The sequence below is a fragment of the Dipteris shenzhenensis genome, chromosome 25 (assembly GCF_047967505.1).
Source record: "Dipteris shenzhenensis isolate YYH24624 ecotype China chromosome 25, Dip_SZ_1.0, whole genome shotgun sequence".
Classification (NCBI taxonomy): Eukaryota; Viridiplantae; Streptophyta; class Polypodiopsida; order Gleicheniales; family Dipteridaceae; genus Dipteris; species Dipteris shenzhenensis.
This window is the reverse complement of record NC_141620.1, coordinates 37,728,330-37,751,224: the sequence shown is the minus strand read 5'-3', so window position 1 is coordinate 37,751,224 and position 22,895 is coordinate 37,728,330. Positions and strand designations below refer to the sequence as shown.

The 22,895-nt window shown below is 41.9% G+C and overlaps 1 protein-coding gene across 2 annotated transcripts; it reads right to left on the bottom strand.

Moving 5' to 3' along the window:
• Positions 1 to 11,637: 11,637 nt before the first annotated feature.
• LOC147885852 (guanylate kinase 2, chloroplastic/mitochondrial-like) lies at positions 11,638 to 22,068 on the bottom strand. Of its 2 annotated transcripts, XM_087396458.1 has the most exons (5): positions 21,894 to 22,068; positions 21,428 to 21,516; positions 12,729 to 12,860; positions 12,422 to 12,613; positions 11,638 to 12,328 (listed from the first exon to the last, which is right to left on the bottom strand). In XM_087396458.1, the coding sequence occupies exons 2-5, from the start codon at positions 21,467 to 21,469 to the stop codon at positions 11,990 to 11,992; spliced, it is 705 nt and encodes a 234-aa protein (XP_087252584.1). In that variant the 5' UTR covers positions 21,470 to 21,516; positions 21,894 to 22,068; the 3' UTR covers positions 11,638 to 11,989. The 2 variants fall into 2 exon arrangements, with proteins under 2 accessions (XP_087252584.1, XP_087252583.1); XM_087396457.1 differs by having other exon boundaries at positions 21,428 to 22,068.
• Between the last annotated feature and the right edge of the window lie 827 nt (positions 22,069 to 22,895).

Sequence of the window (22,895 nt, the reverse complement as noted above, 5' to 3'; positions counted from 1 at the left end):
AGACCCTCCTAAGCATGCCTGTATTTCTTGTGGTTGTTTACCACTCTATTGCAAGCTAAAAACATTGACTTCACATGCAAAGGATCTTCTACAATAGCATGGGTGACCATTAATTCGATACCCTTAAAAAAAGGTCTGCGTGCTTTGCTTGTGCAAACAATTGAAGCAAAATAAAGGGCCAAAATTTTGCACCAATCGCATGGTTCTAGCACAAAAAATTCATTACACTTCTATGTTTGACATTGAGGCTCACCTTGTCACAATCCAAATACCTTTTTCCCAAATTCATGAACTAAGTTACAATGGTCAATATGGCTAGTGTGGTAGCATTGTGAATGTCTTCTTGGACATTGACAGAGTGCAACGATTGCTCCCAAGGTTCTTGATAGATGATGCCATAGTTTTCGTTGCAACAAAAGGGAAAATTGCAATACAAACAAAACTACATGGGGCCCATGCTCATATTTGATTGAGAGTCCTTTATAAAAGTAAAACACAATACAACTAAACCCTTTATGGATGGAACATATGGTAAATTTGCAAACACTACAAGAAATAAAATATCATAAAATAAAAGAGAGCACAGAAAGCATGCTTCAAGAAGACATTCACATAGACATTTCAATCCATGATGTATACACAACCCAGCAAGACATTGACTTTGAGGACCCCCCCTCCATTATTATTATAGCTTCACATGGTTTCTCACTGCTTAGTATATTCAAGGACAAATTTTGTGAAGAGCTAGCTTTTCTACATTATTCTATGGGTGTGCATGCAACTACTCTCCACCTGCACGTACTTCCCGAGAACTAATGTGTTCTCACCCTGTCACATACACAAAACTATGTCCACAAGCTCCAAGATTTGAAAACACTCTTAAAACAAGCTTCCTTGGTTTTATGAAAGAGTCTATATTACTTCTACATAACCAGTTTTAGAATAGAGGGAGCCAGCTTGACCATGGTTCGCTTTGGGTTAAAGATGCACCGGCCTACACTATTTTCTCTAATGAGCAAATAGAAGATTTGTTGACATGTACATTACAATAGACATCTAGACTTGGAAAACAAAGGCCTACAAATTCATAAACATAAGAGGACATGCTACAAAATGAATAAAGCTTGTGGTTTTAGTTTCCCACACCCTTCCATGTGCAACACTTAGGTACTTCTCCCATTGGCACATAATGCCATTGATGCCTCCATTAAAGAAAAATTTCAAAGTATATCTGTGTTTCTATCAAAGCCCTCAACAATGTTGTTCCAATTTGACACATTCCATGAGCATATTGGGTTCTTAAAAGATGTAGCACTCCATGCTAGCACTTCTCAGACCACATTACTATTAAAGCGACACTCAAAGGACATGTTCACCAAATTTCAATCCAACAATGTCAAAACTATGAGGAGACAATAATGACGTCCTATTGGTCTTAATGAATCCAAATGGAGTAGTTGCATATTGCACTTCCTATATCACTAAAATTGACAAAGAAACAACCCAATCTGTGCAAATTACCCTCTCACAAATCCTATGGACAAAGGCACCTACAAATAAGCACTCTGCAAGGTTGAAATGCAATTATAAATACACAACACATAAGCACACAATAAGCAATTTACTTATGCCTCTATTTGCCCTTACAAGCAGCACTTGAGAGTTCTCTTACATCAATACAAGCCCGTTAGATGAACAAACTTTGTTATTGAAGTGGTAGTGGCAATTTGAGAAAATGGACCCAACAGGCAGTGACATCTTCTTCCCCAATTTTAATTTCATAAACCATCACTTGTGCACATATGCCTTGCATGCTTTGCTAGTGAGTTTACAACCAAATCCACACAGTGCAAAGAAGGACATCACCCAAAGATCATTCATTTCAATAACTACAATAACCACAAAGACCCCGAGAGCCACTATAGAGAGCTATGTCTACTTTATTTGTCATTCGTGGGCAATGAAAATATGTTAAGTCAAGAGTCTCCTACACAGCATGACTTCTATGTTGTCCAATAGCAGCACCATACAGTTGAGGAGAACAAAATATGCTTTAACAAATTCATACACGATGCAATAGAATTAGATAGTGCGACAACTTTGTGTCAATATCATCGTCTGACTCGATCGCTTGGAATAGTGCCGATGCATTTGACATTGGCAAGGAAATGGACCTACATAACAAGCCCAAACAATTGAACCAGCCTCAACTATCGACATACAAAAAATCTGAATGACAAGTACTCATCATCATTAAGAAAATTCAACTCCAAACAACACTTGCTGCTTATATTACCCAAGAATAGTCAACAATTGTATCACCACTGCACCTATTTTTGATTGGAGATGTAGGCACTAGGAATGCATTCACTCTCTTGTTCATTGTTCAAGCCCTATTGCATCATTATTCCCATCAACAAGCGACTAATGAAAACTTTCCAAAGGCACTCTTGTTAGCATACATAGAAGTCTACCTCTATTACATAGGAGGTAAATCAATACATTATGGCCTTCACTTGCTACTTATGACATCTAATTACATTAGCCTCTAGTGTAGAAGAGGTACTCACACTATCCACCATGTACAAGAATTTGGATCTGCTTGTCTTTGATGAGGTTTTGCACATAGGTCAAAGCACATTCATTGTCATGAATGTGCACATGGATGAGATCAAGCACAATCACTTAGATCCCTTTGGAGGTGTGAATGTTCTTCTATATGGTGACTTGTGTCGAGCTAGCCCAACCAAAGACTCTTGGATCTTCTCAGACTGGGCAACAACAGTAGCAATGCTTCCCTCTTTCAAGGAAAAACTTAGATTCCTTTGGATCTATGGATGTTCTTCTATATGGTGACTTGTGTCAAGCTAACCCAACCAAAGACTCTTGGATCTTCTCAGAGTAGGCAACAACACTAGCACTGCTTCCTTTTTTCTAGGGAAACTATCTCTACTACTATGAATTCAATCAATCCATGCACCAAACCAACAAAGTGTTTCTTAGAAATCTCAAGCAATGACCTCAAACATTTGAGCAAATTGTACCTTCGTGCTCCACGCTAAAATTAAATGTGGCACAACTTTTTTACACCAAGAACAAAGAAAACAATGACATTTTTAATTTGTTGAATACCCTTGCTCACATCTTGTATGCTTTTGATGTGAAACATAAAACTTGCAGTAAAACAATCTAATTATTTGATGATCCAAAATCGACTAGTGGACTGAAATATGGTTATGGACCCTAGACATAAATGACATCTAATGAATGGGGTGGATGGGAATTTCAGACACTCGCAAACACTCTCAAAACCCTCTATCATCTGGCTTGACTTCCATGATGCAAATATCAGAAAACATGCATTCTCATACAACAAATATCTTTTCTTGGTAGGCATACCACCTATGTGGACTCATATCCATCAGATTGGTTGAGAGTTCAAAATTGGAAGAAACCATCTGAATACTCTGTCTTGTACCAAATTCCCCATGTAGCCATCCATAGCTAGGATAATTCATTGCGCATAAGGTCTTTCAATGGATTTTCTAAGGTGATTTAAAATCACAACAAATTGACTTCTCAATTCAAAGTACTATAGACCAACATTGCAAAGTCTTAACATAGTATCCTTCTATGCACACAAATTGGACATCTTGTCATGCAAGCTCATCCTTACAGCAACCATTGTTTCTCTACAGGAAATGCATTCACCAGCAGCACATCCCATATGCTTTCCACATTTTCCATTCTGCTTGCAAAACACAAAGCCTAGGAGTTGCAACATATTACAAACAAGACCTTAAATTGTTCGTAGAAGACTACTACTTCAATGAAGGCATTGTATGTTTGCTCTCCAAATTTAAATCCTAACAAAACCAAGCCCTAGCAATTTTATATATCTAAAAGATAATTATGAAATGCTCATGAGAATATCACCAATGATTCCAACATACATCTTGGGAGACTTCAACATTGATTATGCACAGGCACCACACTAAAGTGATTCATGTCAACACACAACATGGATCATAATTAATTAGCATGCCAACAATTCATGGCTCAAATTTGGACCACATTTGGACCAACATATCCACCAACAACATATCATGCAAAACAAGCTTCATATATTGTATTATATACAACATTTGATGACATACATTCCAATGTCTAATGACATGCAAGCCCTCATGAAAAATATCTCCACCAGGAAAAACAAGCAAGGCAAACTCATACCAAAATTTTCATTATTCCTCCACACTTCATTCAAGCAATCTTGTCTTTACTTTGGGTAGGCCTAATGAATATTATCTACCTTGTTTTTCTTGCCATGCTAAGGGTATATGAAAAGGGGCTGGTATTATGTACTCGTCCAGGCCGATGGTTAAAAATTGTGCATTTTTGGTTAGGCTGACCAAGTTAGAGTGGAGGCTAGTGGTAAATATGTTTAGCGGTTAGGTACCCTAACCCTATTGTTATTTATAATGTGATGTTATAGTAGTCATTGCTTGTTGATGTGAAGAGAGTGGGAGAGAAGTAAGGAGTCTCACTTGCAATTTTCTCACATACACATTGGGGGAATACACACAAAGGTGGAGGCTGAAAACAGTTTTCCTCTTCTTAGTTGTAAAAGCCAAAAGAACTCTCTCTTAGTACAAAAGAAATAGATGAACCCTATATGTGGGTCTCAAACCAAACTCAGCTAACCTAGGTGGCATATTAACTGAGCCACTAACGAGAGTACATAAAGATAGCTGTCATCCAGCTATTATTCATGGGCGGTGTATCAACCGCATCTGCAGCTAACAAGTCGGTGACATAAATGCACAACAGTCACCCTGGCATATCACGCGTGGAGCTCGATATCTCATCTCAACACTCCCCCTCGAGCTCAATCCCAATTCCTACACACCAAGCAGGTCTTTGAACTTGCACAGCTTCTCTGTGCCCAATGCCTTCGTGAATATGCCAGCTACCTGATCCTTTGTGCTAACATATACTAGATCAATAAAACGTACTAGAACCTTCTCTTGCACATATGATAATGCACCTCAATGTGCTTTGTTCTAGCATGATAGACTAGGTTATTTGCCAAGTGTATATTGCTCATGTTGTCATAATAAATGACAACTGGCCCATCTCTAGACTATTGCATATCATAAAGTAGCTTACGCAACCAAGCTAGAGAAGTAAGGAGTCTCACTTGCAACTTTCTGACATACACAATGGGGGAATACACACAAAGGTGGAGGTTGAAAACAGTTTTCCTCTTCTTAGTTGTGAAAGCCAAAAGAACTCTCTCTTAGTACAAAAGGAATAGATGAACCCCATATGGGGGTCTCAAACCAAACTCAGCTAACCTAGGTGGCATACTAACTGAGCCACTAACTAGAGTACATAAAGATAGCTGTCATCTAGCTATTATTCATGGGCGGTGTACCAACCGCATCTGCAGCTAACAAGTCGGTGACATAAATGCACAACAGTCACCCTGGCATATCACGAGTGGAGCTCAATATCTCAATAGTTGAGCCTCCTCTTTTCCTTGTAGCACCCTCTTTATTGCATTCCCTAATCTTTTGCTTTTGTTGCTACTGGTCTATCTATGGCATTCCCTTCTTCTTCAATCTTTCTCCTTCTTGTATGCTTAGCTTGGCACTTCTTCTATTGTTGATCAATCCTCTTTTCTTGGTTGCCTCTTCTCCTCGTTTCCCCACCTCTTGCCCTACCATTGGACAATGTTCTCCTCCTAGCCACATCCTCTCCTCATTGGCCCTTTCTTCTCTTGGCATTAGTTAAGTCTCTTCTCTTGCTTGCTCTCCTAACTGCATGTTGTTCTCATTGGATTGTTAGTTGTCTAGCATTTTCCTTGATCTTGCATGCTCTTGTGGTTGTTAGTGTTGCAATGTGGGGCCTTTTTGTGGTCCTAAACCCCCTTGTGGAATCTAGGAAATATGCATGACTAATGGGTTTGGAGGGGTAAAAAGGCTTCTTGGTCTACAAATTGACCCATGGCACTGGTTGGTATTGGGAACTTAGTCCCATACCACTAGTTTGGTAGCACAACAAGACCAAAACTTGTCCATATTTTGGGGAAAAAAACACAACTTGATTGTACTAAAATTGAAAGGGCAAGCAACACGTCCATATGAAGTGACCAAGATAGAATCCTGAGTTGTCCTTGGGACTTGAACTCAAGAACAGCACATACTCACCCACATGTTTTAACCACTTGGTCAAGACGTTGTAACTGTGAGTCCCTCCAACTGGAGTTGGCAGAGACCTAGCAACCCTTGGTGCTTCATAATTAAGATTTGGTAGACTTTAGATGGTAGCATAAGCCCAACTTCTGTAGTTGTGGTGGTACCCCAACCTCTTATCTCTTGTGCAAGTTCATGCCTACAACCACGCGGCCTTTTTGTAGCTTCATCCTCTGCCCCCACCCATTCTCTTTATTGCAGCTTCTTCTTATGCCCCCACCTGCTCTCCTTATTCCTGGCCTATCCCCGCTGAAGGTCGGAGGGCTACTGATGAGGACTGAGGGAAGCCAAGGGCCCTTTTTATAGGGCTGGCTGGGCCAACCAGCAGCCAAGTTCTTTACACCAAATATGAATGGAGGAGGATGAACCTAAAAAAGCCTTCAGCTGAACATAGTCCACATCAAGTGGACAACACTTTTAGCTCAAGAAAAAGTGTTCTGCCACTTTGCATGCATCTTGTTTTCAAAAGCAATGATGATGACAAAGGGGTCATTGATGGATGAATCCTTTGGCCCCGATGGATGGTGTGACAAGCAAGTCTCTAGTGTTCAAGTAGTAGGTAACATGTTTTTTCTTTTGACCTTTGTCTTCGAGAAGCAAGCTTGGACTATTGGGTGCTCCCCTCTAAGCTAAGTGTTAATAGCGTCTATCTTAAGAAATTCATCTCCCGCAATAATGGTTGGTGCCCACTTCTAAGTTAAGCATCAATAATAGCCCAAACTATGATGGCCATCTCTGATTTTGGTGGCACACAAACTCGATTTTTGCCCCACCTTACAAGTAGTTTGGGGCAATAGTTTTCATGTCAGTTGTTCAGTCCAGATGTCTGCACTGAGAAGTTATAAAATTTCAGCATTAGAGCTTCCAATGCATCTGGTCCCTAGGCAGTTTAGGTGAATACCTACCCAACCTTGGACACTTACAAAACTTTCTTCTAGTAGGCATTCAAATGCACGAGGGTGCTTGATGAGTAGTAAAAGCTCTCTGGTCCCTAGGCAGTTTAGGTGAATACCTACCCAACCTTGGACACTTACAAAACTTTCTTCTAGTAGGCATTCAAATGCACGAGGGTGCTTGATGAGTAGTAAAAGCTCAAATACACTAAGATCACGGATCCCATAGGCCTCCTCACCTAATTGAATTGCTGATCATCTAAGATCTTCAACGGGCAGGCAACATCGTTCGATTCATTTTTGACACATAGTTAGCATCATTTGAGTCATTTATGGGTTCTCAGCCCTGTTAGTGGTTTGCATGGTCTATGCATATTACTTTCAGGCATCTAACTTCTCATTAGGCCTTGTAGGAGTTTGCAGACTTTCATCATCATCGTACAACGAGGATGACCATAAGCGGGAAGGATTACTTAAAGGGCATATTGCTCTATTGTAAGGGTTAGCAGTTATCAAAGTATTCTATATTTGAATCTGATTATCATTGCATCTCAGTTGTCTTGGGCTTTGAGTAGAAATTTCGCAATAGAAGGAGCTTGGCATCTTTTTATGTATATGACTGGAATTCTCTAGTTCTCTCTTTTGTTCTTTTCTCAATAAAAGGAGCTCGACATCTTTTTATGTTTATGATTGGCATTCTCTAATTCTCCACAATAGAAGGAGCTTGGCATCTTTTCAGTCTTGTCCTACTCCATTGTTTGTCTATTTTGGGTTTTGATGTCATCTTTCTATGTACTTAGCTTGAAACATGTTCATTTGTATTAGTACATACACACCCTTAATATGTTCGATGGTTATCATAGTGAACTCTCGCTAACAATGTCATTTGAGATATTGATTCGATGCATTATTTTGCACGTTTTGCACTTTTTAATTGTTATTAGGTGAGCTGAGTTATTGCTCTACGTCTAAAGTAGATCACTATTGAAATCCGTTTTAGAACATATTTAACTTTAATTGAGAGGTTGAAAGAATATTAATAAAAAATAGAACTCTTAGTGCCTTACTAGAAAGTTCCAATCCATTTTATTGTATTCCATCAATACAATTACTTGATGTTATGAGAAGCTAACCTTGCATAGAGTAATTGAGAATGAATTAATGGTTTGCACAGAATTTTAGTACTTATTCCAAAATGTCTTCACTTGAAATATTATAGTTGATATTTGCTTTGTAATTTGGATTAAATTCTAAGTTTATCTTTCTACTTGATGCAATTGCTTGTCATTGCTATAGATCTTCTAATATTCTTTATTATTTGTATATTAACAAACCAACAAACTTTGATGGCAAAAGGAAACATGTATTATCCAATGAATCATCCCTTTGTCAAGTTGAGCAATACCATTTGAATCCTTCTCAAAGGTATGACATCTTGCTTGACATGTTCACCAAGGATCACCCAACCCAGGTGTTGCTTCTTTTCCCCCCTAAAATCACGAGACCTAAGATTGTATGTGGTCTAGTTATAGCTTGGAAGCCTTAATGTCTTTATTGGTGTGAAAGTGCAAAGGTGGTATCCTCTATGCTAATTTACTTGAAAAAATCTGGTGGAGTTGGGCTATGGTAAAGGAAGGCAAGCCATTGGGCCTGCTTCATCTACCAAGAGCATAAAGCTTGCAGAGGAAGGTGTGAGGATGTGGGAGCAATTATTGGTTTATAGATAGTAGATTGGAAGTCAATAGACCCCCTTAGTGTTTTGTTCATCTTTACCAATGGGAGGTAGCTGTGATTTCAAAGGTTCTAAATGCATTCCCAAATGTGGCCTAATGGTATTATTTTTTTGCTAATTGGAGAGGGGGTCAACAGTTAATGGAGGTAAGGTGGCCCTGAGGAAGCTACTACTGTTTATAGGTATATTATAAATCACAAGAACGAATAATATCAATGGCCTAGTTCATCAAGCACACTCTTTTCTCATCTTACCATGACTTTACCAAAGAAAGAATAATTCCAATGGCAGTTTGACGCTAGTTTATCAAGCACACTCTTCTTTCATGCCACTTTGCTTTCATTCACACACATAATTAGATGAATATATATACGTGCTACTCTCAAGTTCGTAAGGGCCTATTCTCGCACGCAACCGGTGCATGTTGCGGCACATTGGACGATTCACATGTGGGTTGTGAGTTTGGGCACTTGTGGAAAAACCAAATCCTTGCAGACGTCCAGGGATTCATTTGAATAGCTAGGTGCCCAAACCACCACCGCACCCAACCACGCAAAAAAGGACCCTAAGCTATCACAAACAAAAATAAAAATGTGGTTTAACGGTTCTATATCAACCCTTCACAGTGGAAAGGAATCATTTATGGGTCAAAAAGCCTTCGTAATGGCGAGCAACCAAGACTCACAAATGCTTAGGTTGGCCCATTCCTTTATACAAGGAACTCCCCAGTTACCTTTACTATTTGTTTTCCAAAGAAAGATTAGATTCACATTTCAAAGAAGATCATTGTTGGCACATCACAAATTGCCCTTTGTGGATGACAAAGAGCCATTGACTGTTTCTACATTATTCCACCACAATTATAGTACTAAAACCCCATTTTAAACGTTTACCAACATATTAGGTGAATTCAGGGCTTCTATTTCAAAATCAAATGAGGCCAATCACTAACAGTCTAGAAGGTGGGGATAACTTTGCAGTTGTCGCAGCCTTCGGGGAGAACGAGGAAGATGACCCATACTTTGTGTTGTAGTGCACAAAACCTAAGCAAAAGGTTGAGGAAGCATTTAAGAATGATTGGGAAACAACGTATGAGAAGTGGGATGTAGTAGTTTGAGCTTTTTGATACAAAAAAACATCTAAGAGAGACCACAAGTACGAATTGTTACATAAGAGTCCTAAACTTTTGTGTAGTCTCATGTAATAAGAGCTATTAAGTTCTAGATGCAACCTGTGCCACAACAAAAGAAGGACAAGAGTATCATCAAATTTTATTTAGACACGCATGAGCATATCTTGGGATGTCTTGGAGTAGTGGGCAAGGACAACTTGTCAAAGAATGTGAGATCCTGCTAAACGTCAAGCGTGAACTGCTCCTTACAACAAGGAGTAAAACAATATATGTCATGACTCGGGCTTCGAATTTAAATAAGAATCTAAAGGAAGTTTAACGATAATCTACTTGAACAAATGAAACCTAAGAAGGGATTTTTATACAAGACATCCTAGATGCTTCCCAACAAAGTAAATAAACAACAGCCGATTTTCAAATGGTGAGAGTGGTAAAAGATAGCCTTTAACACTCTCAAGGAAAAGTTGACCACAGAGCAATTTCTTACTATTCCCGATTTGCACAAGCCCTTTAATGTAAATTGTGATGCATTTGGAGAGTCTGTTGGAGCTGCTCTTCTAGCGAACCTTCAAGCTGACCCTCCCGGACAGCCACAAACAAGGCAGGCTTGACCTGGGATCTTGACCTCCTTGCTGCTCCGTTATGCAGCCAATGGTGCGGCACTAGCTCCCCCTTGGATCCAACCTCCTTGCTGCCTTGATACACAGCCAAGGGTGAAGACTTCTCTGAACTCTTTTCTGCAACTCTCAGCCCCTTCCTTTGCTGCTCCAAATCCTCCTGGATGAAGACTCAAACCTGGCTGGAGTGCTGCTGCAATCTGCTCAACCCAATGGATGAATAGAGAACCCTGGAGGCCTCCCTTTTATAGGGCCAAAGGCGCTCCACATAGCCGACTGGATCCCACCAACCAGCCAACCTGGTTGGCTCACCAACCAGCCAACCAAACAGGCCGACCTGCCATGTGTCAGCTTGACACTAGCCCAGGTCAGTCCTGCTTAGTTCCTTCCTATTTCCAGGCCTATCCCTTGGCCTATTGTCTGCTCCTGCCAGTCGCAACCATGCTCTGCCATATTCCTGGACCTGTTCCAGGCCTGAAGCCTCTGTTCCAAATCGGTACCATCTGCTGCAGCCATCCGTGCTCAGCAATCATATCAAGGATATTTTGCTCACCTTCTTATACAACATGAGACATACTCCAGATGAGATATCCCAGATCAGCCAATTCAGAACTATATAGCAAGATACATATCCCAGATAAAAAGGAGAAGTGCTATGAGAGACGAAGTTCTTCTCAAGCAATTCCCGCACCTGTACTGCCACTTCCTCCCGCTCAACCTTTGAGAGGGCTTTGTTTATGGGCTTACTGCCAGGCTCTAGAACAATGGCATGATCCACATCACTCTTGGGAGGCAATTGGGATGGCATATCGGCAAATACATCAGCAAACTTCGATAGCAACTGGTGCATATCACAATCCTCAACACGTGGAATGCTACCCCCATGAGATATTGACACATTCAATGCGTAGAGGGCATGCTCCTTCCTGAGCTCTTTGGCCAACTCCCTTGCTGAAATGACCTGCAATTTAGGAGTGGCAATGCCATGCAATGCTACAGTAGTGAATTGCAGAAGAATTATCTATCATTTTCACGACCCTAATATGTATGTAATCACAAAAAAATTTAAGCCTTTCACGAGTCGGAAAAATAAAACCTCAGTTCTCTGAGACTGTGGAACCGAACAGGGAATTTACTGCACAGTCCTTTAAAAAAAATTTATGCCCTTTTCTTATCCCCTTGAATAAAGTTGTCCAAAGACGGGGAATTTACTGCACAGTCCCTTTTAAAAAAATTATGCCCTTTTCTTATCCCCTTGACCGAAAGTTGTCCAAAGACTAAGGATCAAGGGGAGAGAGGGGAAGAAGAAGAATAAGTTTCCTTGAAGTTTAAAACTTTTCTTACAATCTTCCCGTTCTTTAAAAGTGTGCTTCTCTTTGTTGTACTCGGGCTTTCTCAGCATCAATAATGCAGCATAGCAAGGACACTGCCTTTTCTAATTGACTATCTGCATTGACAACAACGTAATCAAACTCATCCATCCGTTTAACTTCCTCTCTGGCTGTAGCAATCCGTAGCAGCAATTTATCTTTTGTCTCTGTCTTCCGCTCTATCAGCCTTCTCACAAGGGCAACTTCACTCTCAGCAACCAGAAAAACGAAAACAGCACTCAGTCCAAGTATTGACCGGACAGTTGCAGCACCTTGTACGTCCACCCGCAAAACCACATCAAGCCCCTTCGCAAGGCACTCTCGCACCTGCAGACCAGTGAAATGCAATTATTGTGAGACAGATATGGTGGAGACTAGCAAAAGGGATGAGGAGACAAGAAAATCTCAAGAGCAACATACCTGTTCCTTTGGAATGCCTTTATAATCTTCATAAACAATCGCATATTCTAGCAGCTCATTATTCTGTATCATTGATTCAAACTGTTCCTTAGTCAGAAAGAAGTAATCCTTGCCGTGGATTTCTCCTGGCCGCTTTGGTCGTGTTGTAGCTGTCACTACAAAATGAATATCCTCTCTGACTTCTTGAAGTCTCTGTTAGATCACGACACAAATATCAGTAATAAAATCCTTGAGCTATCTATGACGATGCTTGCTGTAAAGCCATGCTGTAGGGCTCAAAATATATTTTAAGAATGATCAATACTACCTTGATAACAGCATCTTTGCCAACACCACTTGGGCCACTGATCACAATAACCAAAGGCTTCCGGATGGGTGCTTGGGGTCCAGCTCCAAGGGGCGAATCTAATGCTTGCTCTACTTCTTTAAGTAATAATTCCTACAAAAAGGGATTAAAACTATTGTAAACACCTCTCTCTCTCTCTCTCTCTCTCTCTCTCTCTCTCTCTCGTGCCCTTACGCAACTATCAGTATGTGCTCCATAACAACAGGTGCTTGTGTTCAAATCTCATGCTCCCTCAAAGATTTGTTAGCTAGTGCTGAGACATATATAACCAATATCTACCTCAATGTGTATAGTACCCTTTGCCGACTACAATTATGTGATCGGTATGGTGAACAGAATGGCAAGCTCATTGTTGCTGGTGGCAGAATTCAAGACAAGTGTGTGCGTGCATATGTAGTGCATGTGGGGGTGTGTGTATGTGAGGAATCCCATGTTCCTTGTGGAGTGCTGGCTATTACTGAGTCTCTCTCTCTCTCTCTCTCTCTCTCTCTCTATATATATATATATATATATCTCATATCCAGATGGTCTTCTAGTCAGGGTATTCAGATGGACCGCCTTCCCCCCTTCCAGTTTTGCTTGGATGCCTTGTCCCTCCATATCTCACAAGATGAGATCAAGCATATGATATGGTTGGATCTACTCCAGCTCTATACATCACAGACTTGGAGGGAGGACCAGGAGTGCCCCACCAAGATCCAATCCTACCATGATCACTTCCAAAGAGTATCAAAGAATGGAGTGATTACTAGACTCCAGTATTTGAGGACAGACAGGTCTCACACATTTTGAGGATTACCATCGGATAGATGAGTCCCATCAGCTGAGGATCGAGGCAGAGAGAGCCATAGCCATATACCTAGATGAATCCAAGAACATTCCCAAACTCATCCTCTAAAAACACAACATAATGCAGTTTCAATCTCACGAGATCGAAAACCATAAACTCCATCACGCATAGCAGGGACTAGCTACTATGACATCCCCACTGAAGTCATCAGTGCCCAACAGTGGGTGTAGACCATAGTATAAAAGTAAGCTCTCACACATACAAATCCACACACCCACACATACTTGAGCATCCATTTATACAAAGTCTTCGTACTGAGTTTTTGTCGGCACTCCGGAGGTGAAGGGCAAACTCAGCCATGACGAAGGCTAGCACTAAAGGAGAAGGCTAATCAAAAAGTAGTCCAAATGTCTTCATTCAAGCTACAACTGCTTGTGGAGTCTAAACGATTTCATTTTAGTCTCTCCCAAATGAGCAACCGATTTGCAATCTATGCAATTGGTAGAGGGAGACAAAGGAGCACTTCTTATGCACTTGCCCAGTCTACTATGAGACTTTCAAAAGGAGCATGGTTTCGGGTCACTCTCCCGGCTGATCCACTTTCATGACCAAGTTTGCGTTGGCCTCTATTGGATGAAGATACACCATCACTGAGACCCTGTTGCGGCAGGTCGGACGACAGGAGGTGACTATGCCACAGGAGACAAAGGCTGACCATGCACAGCGACATGTGAGATTTCTATGCTTTCCAGCCAGCTCTGGGACATAGTGGAGTAGAGGAGGACATAGCCGACATGAGGACAGCTTGGGTCAGTGGGAAGAGATAGCACGGAGAGGTGGAGCCAGGGACACACAAACAACGCACAATGGAGGTTCAGCCAACCCAGCCCTACTTACGCACATTGCTGCGTGAAGGCAATGCAATGCTCTAAGGCCATGAATCGCTGCTCAAAGGCAGTGCACTGCTCCAGGGGCTGCCCCAAGGCAGCGCAAAGAGTGGCCACCACTGCCCCAAGGCAGCGAATTGACACCTGTTGCCATTAGGCACAGGAGATTCAGGAACGATCAAGAACGAATTGACACCTGTTGCCATCAGGCACAGGAGATACAGGAACGATCGAGAATTGCGCCTTCAACAAGAAACCACATGCAATACTTGCAGCAGATCAAATCAGAATCAGTAGAATAAACAACCCAGAGAACACGTGGAGTTGACCAATGACTCTGAGAACAGGAGCTGAATTACACAACAGGCTTGAATGCATCAGAGTTAGTACAACAGACACTTTACTGCTGGTTCAGATACACAAGGCAGAAATCAGACAATACAAGCAGAACATATGGGAAGATGCTTAAACGCTGGATCAGGAACCATATGGCACTGCTAAATCTGGGACAGATTTGTTTAATTGATATTTGAGCTGTACCAGGCAGGAAATAATGTTTACCCCTAAAAGAACTGGCAGTATTATGACACCTCTTTCTGATTTCTACAGATCATCAAAGTAAAATGCGAGGCCATGGTACAATCCACCGATTACCCACATATAAACCCAATCCTGACATAATGGAAATCTACGAGACACTCACAACCAAATATGCTCATACTTTCATGCATGTATGAATTGGGACAACCATGAAAACATTTGTCATCCCACACAATCACATAGTCACACACTAAATACCATGCTCCGGGATGTCTGGTGGACCCACACTACTATCATCATTTACCCATCGATTACCCACATATAAACCCAATCCTGACACAATGGAAATCTGACACTCACAACCAAATATGCTCATACTTTCATGCATGTATGAATTAATGCTCGATCGACCATGCAAAGGATAACTTGGCGTGTCCATCTAATGAGTACCTGATCCGATAACTTCTCCCACCAATAAATTAAGTCCATATGAAAGACAAAATGCATGAGATGCACCAGAAAATGCTTGAAATGGAGAAGAAAATAGAGACATGATATGCCAGCTAAATCGCATGGAACAGAAAATGGAACAGCATATGCCAGGGTAAATTGTGCGGAGAGAGAAGGATCTAATGCAAATTCCACAAGGGCCACAAAAACATAATATTGTCAACACTATTGATGATCTAGTCAAAGAGCAAAATAGATAAGATAGCTGAGAACATCGAGAAAGCCCTCGCGCACAATTTTCCAAAAAACAATGCACATATCAGCCACTAAATGGCAGGAAGCCTTTCAGGTAGGAGGCAAATACTAGTAAAGTTTCAGGACACCCAATCCCGTCTCAAAGTGCTCAATCACAACCATCACCTTAAAGGGCACTCCATATGCATTAATGAAGATCTTACAAGGATCCAATATGCTTAAAATTGCAAGGAGCTTGATACAATTAGGAAAGCAAAAAAAGAAGGCAAACATGCATACATGAAGGATGGAAAAGCTGTCGTTACAGAAAAAAGTAAGGGGGAAGACTCGAGAGGGAAGCAAGCTAAGGGACTCTAGACACTCAGGATCAAAGTCCGGAACATAGGAGGATGGAACTTGGACAAGGCCATTGCACTGGAAGAGGAAATAGCTGAGACAGATATAAGGAGACATGGGAGCATGAGGGAACGAATCCCCAGAAATTTAACGTTTGATGAAAACATCAATCTGGAATGCCGAAACACGCATAGGATGACGAGGGTTTGGTGGGATAGCATGCTACATCATAATGACATGGAAAAAAAAGTAAAAGTTGTAAAAGAAAATCCACATAAATAATATATGTGGCTAGAAATAATGGCAAAAGAGGGGAGTATCAGACTGGCTGCATGCTATTTTGCACCCCCACAATCACCCATTTTACAAAAATAACAGCCACATATCCTGAGAAGACCTGAAGGAAGAGACCCCATATGGATGGAAGAGGACAATGAAGAAAGAAGAGGTTGGAAAAGGACATCAAAAGATGTCGGGGAAATCACACATATGGGAAGGCAACTCCTCACACTATGCAGATGCTTTGGGCTGCAAATATGTAATGCTCATTGTATTTTCAAAACACGGGAGAGTACACATGCAAGACCACTAAAGGATCAAGTGTCGCATGCAAGACATATGATTGAATATATCAAGATTGAGGAATCGTCCCTTGAGTCTGACCACAGGGGGATGTCTCTAGGCATAATGGGGACAAGTAATGCTGTCGAAAAACAGAAACTGCCACACCTCCCAGGTTAAAAATCGACTAACAAAAAGCTCATATTTATGAAAGGGAGATAGAGATAGCAATGGCACAAGGTTGGATGCCTTATACAGGTCACAAAATGAACAAATACATAACAGCCAGATACATTGTTGTCAACAGCCCAAAAGTGCTTCACTAAAAGCAAGGGAAGAATTGCAGGAATGCCATGTAATCACTGGTATGACCAAGATTGTAAGAATGCAAATCAGTCTCATAGACCCTTTACCATTTAAGATAGAAAGAATGATGTATCTAGCCTCTGAACAGCCAAATAATGTGAGAGAGACAAATCAGGCCTGCTAGGAGTTATGTAAGCATGGTCCCCTTGTCACTAGATACACCAAAGTCCAACCCCCTGACAAAAAAATAATCAATAACATCGTTTGAACCTGCTTTGATAGAACAAGGAGGGGGCATTGGATGCCATAACCTACTTGCCCTCCATTTGCTTCAGGCTGACAGGGTCAGCTGTCCATGTTACTGTTGTAGTAAGAAGACAGCACAAACATGGACATCCCCCAAAAGCTATCAGCCATGTGCCCCATAGTCTTGAGTACGCATGCCATATTGAATGCAGCTGAGAATGATTGAGCAAGTCATCTCTGCCATAATCCTCAAATTCCACTAACCAAGATCCAATTAAGCACTGTAACGAGTACCCCTTCTTTCTTGAAGGTGAGGAATGATTTTGCATATGTTGATATTCAAGATATGCTGCAACCAAATCTATAACAAAATTACCATTCACTAGTTGCATGCTTCTGGCCCTTTTCCCAAGCAGGTTGCATGTAGCTCCTTTCCAAGTGGCTCCTTCAAGCTCAGTTAGTTCTTTTGCAGAGCTGCCTCTGCTTAAGCTCTCAATAGAAGGCACAATTCCCAAGATTGATATCATTGCAGGATTTGCAGTCAGCTGACAAATAAGTTTTCATAAATCCTCATTGGGAATGGACTCAAAAAGTGGCATGCACATAAGGCTGTGTAAGGCATTAACCCTTGAAAATAATTGCATCAAAGTTTTCAGTTCCATAGCCACAATGCTCAAATCTGAAAGTACAATGGACCCATTTCTGTCCAGTCTTGAAAGTTTGTATATCAAGCAGCCATTCATTTCAACAGCATGATTCCCATTTATGATTGCCTTTTGCATGTGGCCATGAAGGAATTGGCAAACATCTGGGTGGTCTCCCTGTGATACCCACATCCATGGACCTTCATTGTCGAAGAGCTGAAATAACTGCATACAGTAGAAAGAAGCATAATGCCCTAAATATGTCAATATTTGGGCCCAAAAACCTCAACATCACATTGCGTTAGGACTGCAATTATAGCAGCTGAATCTCGGGACTTGTCTTGCTGGCCTATGTCTGCACAGAGCTTTTTTACATATTTCTGAATTTCTAGCTTAAAGGCTCGTGATTTCAGCATGCTACTAGTAGTCAACCTTGATGGACTGTAATTAATAGTCCCTAGATCACCCTCAGTTTTTATTTCAGCCTCATCATGTGCACATGGAAATGCTTTTGCAAGTGTCACTACATGACTGCAATATTTATCATGTGCTGTACGTAGCATGAGGACACCGTTCCACAGTTTTGCCTTTGCATTTATAGCCCCTCTATGAGATGCCATTGTTCTCATTATGACTGCTAAGTGTAGAAGGCAAAGCTCCCATGTATACTCACCTAGTAAGCAGCAGTGATTAGTTATGGTAAGGTTATGGGCCACATTCCCCACTGTCATGGTCCTGAATGTGTTGTGATGCAGCTTAAAGATTGCACGTGTTCATGCATATCTTGCTCTCGCTGCACAAGCTGCTCCTCATCATTGTGTGTGAGTTTACTTTGGCATCCTCTGCTATCGGTCTTCTATATTTTCTTCCATGGAGACCATATGATGCTCACCACTCACCTCCTCCTCGGAGACTTTGTTCTCGAAGTTTGCATGCCTGAAAATATCAAGTGTGAGTGCATCCAAATCCTTACCTTGCTGGTTAACATCTCCATCTTGATTTCTATTATCTATTTGCTCTATCTTTTCACCCATCAGGCCTGCTTCATCGTCACCGTTATGTAGGCTTTTTCCATCACCTGCATATAGGTATTTCTTCCATTAATATGTTGATGTGCCAGGGCGTGGCGTCATCTGGAGCAATGTATTGCTTTTGCAAACTAATATAACAGCCCTTCTGTTGCTGTCGATTTCTATTTCCATTAGGTGGGCTGCTATTTCTATTTGAGCAGCTCTTTTGTATTTGCAGCTGTAATTGGTTGAAACACAACCAGATTTTTGTCCTGCATACAGAGGCATCTTCAATGGCCTTGAAGCATGATAAGGCTGCACGCTAGAGAGAGGCGTAGCATGGCTGGGCTGCATAGCCAGCATTGGCACAAGTACATTCTCCCCAAATGTTGGGTGTCCATTGTAAGACATTTCGTGCTTGCAATGCACTAGCCCGTGAGGTAAAGCGCATTTCAACTTGACCACCTGAAAATACTGATGCAACACATCCAATGTAATGGGGTACAACAGATTGTGGATGGTAATCAAAAGGATTCCATTGGGCTGTGAAACTTCCTCACATTGAAGCTGCCGTAAGCTTTTTGCATGCTGCTCAAAGCCCTGCATAAGCTGCCCAAAACAACAGGCATGTTGTCCCATTTTCCCTCCATACGCAGTTTACTGTCCCATGGTATGAACTTGTGCTGGATGGCTGTGAATTCTTGCCTGTCCCACAGCTTGAAATGTGATGGAGAGTAGGTGCCTGAGAACAGCCTTGTAGGTCATGGCAAAGATGGTCAGTAAAGGCCTCAAATTCTGGTTCCCATCTGATGAATATGGATGTCCAAAGTATCAATGGAGGCTCAGGCTGTGAAATGGGGCCCAAGTAGGCTCAATTGGGGTTGGAAAATAAGCAGAAACAGCAAATATGCGGGTGATCTTGAGACTATTACAGTCCATCAAGTTTGACTACCAGAAACATGCATATATCACTAGCCTTTGAGCTAAAATTTCATAAATGTTTAAAAAGTCTCTTTGGCCGGCAAGTTGCAGACATAGGCCAGCAAGACAAGCCCCGAGACTCAGCTGCTATAATTGCAATCCTAAGGTGGTGTGATGTTCGGCTGTTACAACAGCCACACGTGGCCATACAGCTGCCACCCAAACAGCCGCCACATGGCAGTCAAACTACCAGGTCATCTAGTCAAGACAGACCCAACCTTGGGTTGAGACAGATCAGGACCTAGGTCGGGTATTTTCTCCATTAGTTTGCAGTCTCCTATAGTGAAGGATATCTTCCTTCCATACAGTACCTTTCTCCATTCTTTTGCAGTGAAGGATCCATCCTTCCATACAGTCTTATTTCTCCATTTATCTACAGTTGTATTCAGCCCTTTGGGCAGCCTTAAATACATATTATCTTCTCCTCTTTAAAGGCCCTATCTTTCCCCATCAGTTCTTGCACTAATCCTCACCACTTCACTGGTGTTTATGAGTGCATCTTGTCACTTCTATGTTTCAGTTAGCAGTTAGTAGGAGAGAGAGTGAGGTAGACTTCTCTCCCCACTACAAGCATCTCCATCGCATTTGAGTCAGAAAGTGGGAAAGAGGGGAGAGCAGGAGAGAATACCAAAAATAAGGGCTGCCCCCACCCCCAAGGTCTTTATTGCAATAGAAACCTCTTTTATAACTGGCTCATTGAGGAACAATAAGCTAATACGACTCAAATTTTGATTCTAAGAGCCTAGATTTATGAAATTAGGAGCAGCCATGTTTTTTTTGGCTTTGCCCCTAAAGGCTGGGAGCTTTTCAGCCAGGAAAAGCTGGCTGAACTGGTCTTTTTACGAAAAGGTGCCCATAAAGCTGGATGTGACCCTTTTCTCCATGGGGCCCTTCCTTAAAAGCTGGCCGTCTACCTTGGCACACTTTTCCCCTTGAAAACGTGTGGCTTTTTGCACTCTCCAGGGTCCTAGATCCTAGTTCTTGGACTAATCCTAGTCCCTAGTGGACATCCTTTAACCAATGCAAGACAAAGGAAAAGAACTTGACTAAAGTCAACTTTCTATCCTTGCCACCATGGGGGTTATTGAGGATTTGCCCATCATTGTCAATGGGTTGACCACCACAGTCAATTTCTATGTGGTTGACATAGAGGACACAGGAAGAAGCTACCCTGCCATACTAGCCGAGAAAGAGTGATGCAGTCAGTTACTGGAAAACTGGAGACATGTCTTCTGGTGCTTCAAAGGAGAAGATTCCCGTCCAACCTAGTGCTGCCGAACCAGAAGAAGAGGAAGACCTAGGAAGACCTAGGAAGTGACACTGCCTCATCCTCGTTATCTGGGTCAGCAGAGGATTCAGACAGGAGAGGAGGTCTCTGAGGAACATAGCTAGGACAAAGGAGTAAGTTCACCAACCTCAATTTGCATTGGGAGATGCTACGGGGTAAGGACTGCCTTCTCTTGAAAAAGAATTAGCAGTAAGATTGCAGGAGTCGAAACGTCAGATGGCGTCTATTATTTGTTTTTATTTGTTTCATTATTCATAAAATCCAAGCGTATCTACGCAAATCCCCGTTCTGGGTTTTAGAGCAAACAAGCGCGTATCCTGTGGTCCATAACGTGCCAGAGTCTAAATTTGCAAGAAACTCGGATACCTGAGCAATATCAGCCCTGTTTCCTCCGTCCATGTTCTCCATTGTCCGGACACTTCCTGCTGTTTTTGAATCTCTTCGTTCTCTAAACCCTGAAGAACAATCCGAAGAGAATGAAAACGCTGAATGCCAAGCCTCCCCTTGCACAAACATCCTCTCCTCTTCCAAACTATCCCTCTTTCTGACGAAGACAGCTTTTCTATAATGTTTCCTGCTTAATCTGAAGGCAGTTCCCGATCCCACGGTGTTAAAGGGGTAAGGTTGTTTTCCCAAAACGGATTGCGATTGAGGAGGATCTGCGGAAGCCTTAGTTTCCACTATTTTGCTGCCATAGTTCTGGCACTGGGTTTCTGCAAGCGCTACAAATCCCTTTGAGATTTTCCAAGCAGAACAAAATCCCACCACGGAGCTACATGTCGGAAAGCATCCAATTTTCCAAATGGGCATTTTCAATGGTGGGAAACTTAACCCAATATTGTGGTTGATCGTCTGAAGCGAGCAAGCTAGATCTTTAGCACATCGCCCACTTAATATGGAGAGCGAAGCAATCTGTCGAATGATGGAGTGAGTCGTGTGGGTGTTCGTGTTGGGGTTCACACCCAGAACCAATTGGTGCTCTGGGTTCACAGTCAGAACTAGGCTAGTGACCGGGTTCACACCCAGAACCAATTGGTGTTCTGGGTTCACAGTCATCGGGCAAGCGCCGCTTCCTTCGCGGGCGCTGCCCACGTCTTGCTCCTCTGGCATCCACATGATTCGAACCAGCCCTACATTTGTAGCTACCGAAGTTCCCTACAATGTTATTAGCACTGCCTTCCAGGTAGCGCTCTAGTTACATTTTTACTTGGCCAGCACTAGGACGTTTTTTCAAATTCTGAAATCCTATGCTTCCACATGGCACAATATACACCCTTAGATTTTTTAAATTCTGAAAGCCCAAAAGCTTTAAAAGCTTTTGAAAAGCCATCTGCGTAAAAAGCCACTGCATAAAAAGCCAAGGCAAAACCTTTAAATATAGGCGAAACATACCGAATTCTAGTTGAGATATTCGTTAAACGCTTGTCTATTACAAAGGTCAGGCTCCCAACGGTGTGAAAACAAAATACGAGTACCGCCTCTCCTATCGATCAGACCCAAAAGAATATCTGTAGAGGTAATTGATTTGTCTGATGCAAACCTCCTTTCTTCTACAATGTCATGGTTTTAATGCTGTTTGCGGTGACTATCACATTGTTATGGCTCAAGGAAGCTTGCTGGATCCCTTCGTTGAGCGCCATGCTCACCGTTGCAATGCCAGGCCCAATGTTTTTGAAGCTCTCCGTCTTCCCTCCTGACTCCAGAGTGATCGTAGCTGCCGCTGTGAGCTTCCCTCTCACGTAGAGCTTGTCACCTATTTCCATTACTGTTTTCTTTCTGCGCGATGCTATAGAAGTATTCTTTTTTCTGTCTTCTCTTAGTGGGGCTTCAATCT

Excerpts from the sequence above, each read along its gene's own strand:
- LOC147885852 (XM_087396457.1), bottom strand. The coding sequence starts at position 21,871 with ATGCCCATTTGGAAAATTGGATGCTTTCCGACATGTAGCTCCGTGGTG. Across the intron at positions 12,614-12,728 it reads GCAAAGATGCTGTTATCAAG|AGACTTCAAGAAGTCAGAGA; the intron begins GTAGTATTGATC and ends GTGATCTAACAG. Across the intron at positions 12,329-12,421 it reads AAGGCATTCCAAAGGAACAG|GTGCGAGAGTGCCTTGCGAA; the intron begins GTATGTTGCTCT and ends ACTGGTCTGCAG.